The sequence below is a fragment of the Arachis ipaensis genome, chromosome B08, assembly GCF_000816755.2.
Source record: "Arachis ipaensis cultivar K30076 chromosome B08, Araip1.1, whole genome shotgun sequence".
In the NCBI taxonomy this organism is placed as follows: Eukaryota; Viridiplantae; Streptophyta; class Magnoliopsida; order Fabales; family Fabaceae; genus Arachis; species Arachis ipaensis.
In genome coordinates this window covers 71,574,750-71,581,652 of record NC_029792.2, presented here as the reverse complement: position 1 = coordinate 71,581,652, position 6,903 = coordinate 71,574,750, and the positions used below count along the sequence as shown (strand labels likewise).

The window sequence follows — 6,903 nt, the reverse complement described above, 5'->3', positions numbered from 1 at the left end:
AGCTTTGTGGACCATACTTGCTATGTGATTGATCTCACTGTATATCTCTCTTCTCCTAGATTGCATAGCACCCATGTTTCTCACTTTGTGTCAATTAGGTTATGTGAACAAAAATTCGAGGTGTGTCATTGTTTGATGTGTGAGTTCTATATTTCATTTGGTTCATTAAACTCTCTTGCATATTAACCAATGTCCATTCATTATCCATTTCGCAATCACTTGATTCTTGCTTGAATACTTTCATGCTTCTTTATTACTTGTTTGTTTATCTTAACCTACAGGTTTTCTTTAAAGTATCTCAAGCACACTAGAATGAGTGAAATGCATACTTCTTTTGTGTAATTGTGACATAGCTTTCAATGCTAGTGTGTGTGTGTTCTAAACTGCGCACAACTTAGAATTCACGCACTATTTTCCTTAATGTCACAAACTGATTAACTCACTTCATTTTAATGATCATTATCTCATTCCAACAATATATGCTTCCCTGTTTTCAAATTTACGTCTTACTATATTTTGTTTTATATTCTTCAGTATGATCATCATAAGCAACAAGGAAAGCAAAAGTAAGAATATGCAGCAGCCGGATGATCCACCAGCTGAAGGTGGCAATCCGTGAAGTCGTCGTACCCCCTTACTCATCTTTGAATACACGGAGGACTATGCCAACTTTTAAGTGTGGGGAGATCATCTGACCAATCGGCCAATCTTTGGTGAAAAGTTCTAATCCCAAATACTTTCATATATTTTAAATTCTTAGTTGTATTTTTCTTAGTTTGTATATATTTTAGAGTTTCAATTGTATTTTTCTTAATTAATTGCATCATTTTTAACATATGCATATATATAATAAGTTTAGTTAATTTAATAAAATTTTCAAGAAAACTGTCTATTATATAGGGCATTGACATCCCAACTTGATTTGAGTTAAAATATTTTTCATTAAAAACTTGCTTGAATTATACATTGTGGAATATGGTTTTTGAGCTAAGAACACACAACCTTGTGAGTTTTGAGCATAATTGTGTGGTTGCATCATATAACCACTTTTTCATTCTTGTGTGTGTTATTTTCTTTTTATGATTGTAATATTTGATTTGTTTGATTCTTTATGTCTATTATTTTGTGTATGAATGCATTTATATGATTGAGGCCTTCATTTTATTTGAGGTCACTTACTCAAATGGCCTTACCATTTTATCCACCATTGTTAGCCAATTTTGAGCCTATTTTAATCTCCTTTTGTTCTCAATTTTAGCACATCACTACCCCTAAGCGAAAAACAATAAATGTCCTTAATTTGGATCCTTGATTAGTTTAGGCTAGTGAGAGTGTGTATCATTCAAGTGTGGAGAAGTTTGAGAACACTAGTTGAGGTAAAAGTGTATTTTAAATTTTCATTAAAAATCTTAGAAATTGGATACACATTCATGCATTTAATACTTAAACCATATGCATTAGTCTTTTGTGTATATATTATGTTATATAAAGAAAAAAAATAAAAAGAAAAAAGAAAAAGAAAAGAAAAGAAAAAGGAAATGAGAAAAATAATTAAAAAAAGGGATAAATGTTACTCCAAAAAGAAAAGTTTGAGAAATAAAAATGCATATGTGATGTGAATTGAAAAGAATGCATGAGTGTGTGAAAAAATGAATAATGGGTAGTTACGTTTTGCATTAGAGTTAAATAGGTTGTCATAGGTTAGGTGAGAGTTTAAGTTAATCAAAGATTCAATTTCAAGTCCACTTAGCCAAATATAATCTTACCTTGATCTAGCCCCATTACAACCCATGAAAAGTCCTCATGAGATTTGTATGCATGCATTGAATAATTATTGATTGTTAGATGAAAAAAAAATCTTAGAAAGTATGATTAGAGGAGAATTGAGTGAATCAACCCTAAACACTTGAGCGACTAAAGAGTATGCACATCCGGTGAGGGATTCGATTGCCCAATTCTATGTTTCCACCGGTTATTATTTCTTATCTTGCAAGTTGTAAATTCTTTTCAATAACTCTAATCTATTGTGGATTTGACTTGGTTGTGATTGTTTTAGCCCTTGTATTTATATATGTATTATTGAAAATTAATTTATTTTGACCAAATAGTTGCATACATCCAGATAAATTGCATATAGGTAGTTTTCTTTCAATAAATGTTGATATTCTTTCTTGTCTTTTTTGGGTTTAGCATGAGGACATGCTATTGTTTAAGTGTGGAGAGGTTGATAACCCACAATTTTATAGTTTATCTTGTATTGAATTTGGTGAATTTTATCAACTTTTTCTACATTTATTCATTGAACTAGATGTATATTTAGCTTAGGTGAGTTCTATGCTGTAGAAAGAAAAAAATTTCTACACCTATAGATATGTGTTTGGTTCATTGGAGAGATTGACAAGTGTTTAGAGGGAGACAAAATCTGAACTCTTTGCAAGAAAAGTACAAGGATATTATTTTTTCTACAAGTGGTTAGTTCAAAATTTTGATTGACTAATTATACTAATTAAAATTAAATTTAGTAAGATGATGATAAACCTCACCACAAAATTATTTTTTTTATCGTTGGTGTAAGAATCCAATAAAAGAAAAAATAAAGTGTAGGAACTCAATTAAAAATTTTTTTTGGAGCAAATACTCAATTAAAAAGAAAAAAAATATAAAGACCTAATTAAAAATTTTGTAAAACTATAGAAACCAATAGAGTAAATAAGCCTCAAATAAAAGACATATTCATTATATTATATTGTAAGCCAAAATACAATTGTAATGTATTCCACAAATATAAAGCTCACATATTACATAATTAGTCATACTAACAATATCCATTTGTAATTAATTTTTTTCTTTTTTTTTATATTATGAGCAATGCATACTGAATGATCTTTTTATTATTAAAATAAAATAAATTACACTAATTTTTGCTAGCATCTAAATTCACTAAATACGTTTAATTAAATTAATAGTTAACAATAAAAAATATCACTTATTATATTGTTATATACAATACATTTTGTGACGGTCAACATACTTTTAAGACGAATTTGGATCTTCTAAATTTTAAATTTGTACTTTAGAGGATAAAGTGTGATCTTCTACCTTTGAATGATTTCTCTATCATATTTATTCTTGGTCTCACCTATAAAATAAATGGTGAGAGATCACACTTTACTTTCTAAAGTGAAATTTAAACTTTAGACAATCTAAATCCTCTAAGACAATTTAATAATATAAAACTTATGACACAAATATTTTTTTATTAGATATATCATACAACCGTTTATTTTTAAACAATATTGCCATATAAACTAATTTACTATATATTTTGTAAATAAAAAATAAATTTGGATTAAATGGTTAATACTTGATACATGTGTTTCTTTTATTGGTTTGGCAATTTGTGATTTTTTTAGTATAACAAATCACAGCTAGAGTCGTTATTTTTCGAACAATAATAAAAAAGAAATCCAATTTATGATGAGGTCTATTATTATGTCAATATAATTAGTCATAATGAAAATAATTACTCACCTAAACTCTATGCCAAAAAAGAGTTTTTCTATCTCATTCCTGCAAAGAGCACAGACTTTGGCTCTTTCTCTAAACACTTGTCAAGCTCTCTAATCAGCCAACACATATCTATAAGTGTAGAAATTTTTTTCTTTCTACACCATAGAACTCACCTTTAGCTTATAGATGGTCCCTAATCCAACATTCTAACCCATTTAATTTCATGGTGAGTGGAGAACATCTCAGCATACTTCGACGACGGGGTATCATTAAACAACGACTTATGAATCTTCGCATTTCAAAAGGATGAACCAAGCAAACTATACCTCAATGATCCTAATCCATCGGGCAGATTACCGTAAGTATTCAGTAATAAAGTTTCACTATTTAGTGCGATATAACGAGTACCATATGCCATCCTCAAATTTCTGAAATATCAGTGACATAGCATTCCACTGAAATTCTAATAGGATTCAACTAAGTTTAGATTTTCACTCATTCGATACAAGAAATCCCCATCTCCGAAACTCATCATTTTGGATCAAAATGACAAAGCTAAGGGTTCCCGAATGAAAACTAATGGAACAGCAAATCTCCAAAAACATTTTCAAGTGCTAATAAGAAAGCATCTGTTGGAGAGTAGACAGTCATAGAAACATATCCCCCAAAGACATTGCCGGTAGAGTAACTTCCATAATATTAAGTCTTGACAAATACATGAACAAAAACAGACAACAGATGTACACGAATTATATCTAGGGTTTGCGAGGTGGGGGTGGTGAACTGCTGCTGCTGCTGTTGCTACTGCCTCTTCCTCTCAAAGGCCTACAAATTATAAAAAAACAAAATGATAGTAATGTCGTATAGAGATCTAAAAATGAAGTCAAAATGGGATGTAACCTGCTAAACTTAGAAGATGCATAAATTGACCATTATTATCATTATCATCAAGGCAGAAACTATTGGGGACTCAAATACGATATGGAAACATCGCCAAAATATCTGTGGTGCCCAATATCCATTGCACAAAAGATATAAAAATGGTCAATGAACACTGATAAGATAACCAATTATATTTCTGCACCCACTCAATATTGCAACCTTGTGGCATGTGTGAACCAGAGAAGCAGGGTAGCAAATTTAAAGGCTTATATAAAGTAAGAACAAATACTTCACTTTGCTAAATTGAACAGAAAATCTACCACATAATTTATCAGCCAAAAAAAGTTGGGTTATGCTACATGTATACCAAAATTAGCCACCAAAGTTAGCCACCAGTATAAAATACATGTTGGAATACAAATACACATTGAAAATAAATTAAACTACAGATGTATTTATACAAAAATACATTGGTGGCTGATTTTAGTAGCTGATTTTGGTGTACAAATAGCATTTTCCAAAAGAGTTTATACTATTTGAGTTTTAGACCATATAAATATATTATCAAAATTGAAGATGAGGGGTGAATGCCAGGAATAGAAAAAACTTTAAAAGTTACCGAACTGCGACTCTTCGATCTCCGGGATACCTATTTAGGTTATGAAGGATTTAGCCATATACAATACAAGAAAAATAAATAAATAACATCATCCAAATTAAAAAATAGGAACAGACCTTGCGTGGACTTGGCGAGTCAGAGTAGGATGAAGACCTCCCACGTCTTACAGGTGGTCGACCTCTGTTGAAAAGTAAATTTTTAAGGATTTGACATTTTTAAAGTGGTAGCCTTCATACATTCAAAAGCTCATTGGTACCCAGGCCTTTCTTAAGGCTTCTATCCAAATATTATAATGCAATAAAAACACTAAAGGAACTGCATAACAGGCCATAACATGGGTAGAAAAAGAGTAATGACTCATTCCAGTGAACCAAGATATGCTGTAAAATTACCTTCGAGGTGAGAATGATCTTGAGCGTGAGCGTCTACGTATTGGAGAGCGACTGCGCCTACGACTTATTGGAGACCTTCTAGGAGGACTACGAGCTCGTCTAGGCGGTGAACTGGATGAAAATGTTTATTTGTTCAATTGGTGAGAGACAGCATGCATGATTAAATGCAAGCGTAATCAAGATAAAGTAATGACAAAAGGTTACCGGCGCCTTAGAGGAGGAGGGGAACGTCTACGACCTGGACTTCCCCGCAACCTTCTTGGAGAGGCCCTGCAAATATGCTAATTATGAGTATACCTGACAAAGGAAACTGTAAATCAAAACAGTTACAGTTACACATGAACCTTGCAGGGGATCTAAGACGCCTTGGTGGAGATGGAGAACGGCCTCTCCCAGGGGATATAGGCCTCCTCCTAGGAGGTGTGTCTCCACGACGATGAGGAGAGTCTAATCGACGGCGAATTGGAGAATCTGCACGACGGCGAATTGGAGAATCTGGTCGTCTTGGAGATCCAACTCTTCGAGGCACAGGAGATCTCCTTCGTGGCGAGGGAGGAGGTTTTCTCCGAGGAGCTGGTGTCATTAATTTACAGTTACTATTTGTCCAGACCCAAAAACCAAAAACAAAAAGAACAAAAAGCAGAAGACTATGCCAAAACATCAGGTATATACATTCTCTTGGCCGCTTTGGCCCGTCCTTTTCAACATCTGCACTAGCATTATCAGTCCTAGGGCCATCTCTCTTCAGAGCAACAGCAGAAGCTTTTGGTGGTGAAGAAACTTTCTGTCTAGGAGGTAGTGTAAATCTTGCCTTAACAACATTCCCATCTATTTGGGCCTGCATTATAAAAATCAAATCTATCAACTTCCAATGCAAACATCATCCAGAAGGGTTGATTATAGAAGCTAATCCTACTCAGTCAAGAGACACATACACCATCCATGTACAATAAAGCTTTTTCAGCATCTGCTCTTGTCTTAAACTGCACATATCCATATCCTTTTGGAAGATTAACCTGGAAATGAGACGAGAGTGAAATTAATTGTAATAATAATCCCCTAAGCCTGTCATAACAATGTAAAATCAAACTTACAGTTCGGTCCATTGCCAACTCCACACTTACAACCTCGCCAAAGTTACCTGAAAAGGTAATGCATGATGGTTAGATCACTAGAATGTTTCATAAAATTTCAATTATTCAAATAATAAATAGCAGCAAACATGTTACATTTACCAGTTCATAAGTGTTGTGAAGTAACAGTTTAGCCATAAATAGGAAACAGAACAAATAGTGCTATTTTAGGTTTAATTCTTGATGCTCATTGCACCAAGAAAAGATATTTCTTACATTGTCATTGCATCAATGCCAATTACATGCAAATTACAACTAAGAACTTCATCAAACAATTTGACAACCATGAGGGTTTTAACATAGCACCTATGCTATTGCAATCACAATGTTAAAGAAACTAGAAGTTGGAAAGAATTGAACATACGGA

General features: G+C 32.8%; 1 protein-coding gene across 1 annotated transcript in view; it reads right to left on the bottom strand.

The window, feature by feature from the left end:
- LOC107613399 (serine/arginine-rich splicing factor SR45) overlaps positions 3,936–6,903 on the bottom strand; it is a gene marked incomplete in the record, with an annotated part of 5,012 nt that continues 2,044 nt past the window's right edge. Inside the window, 9 exon segments of the mRNA XM_016315369.2 lie at positions 3,936–4,339; positions 5,011–5,041; positions 5,128–5,191; positions 5,404–5,514; positions 5,608–5,673; positions 5,748–5,976; positions 6,076–6,241; positions 6,339–6,419; positions 6,498–6,544. Coding sequence (XP_016170855.1) covers positions 4,266–4,339; positions 5,011–5,041; positions 5,128–5,191; positions 5,404–5,514; positions 5,608–5,673; positions 5,748–5,976; positions 6,076–6,241; positions 6,339–6,419; positions 6,498–6,544 — 869 coding nt within the window.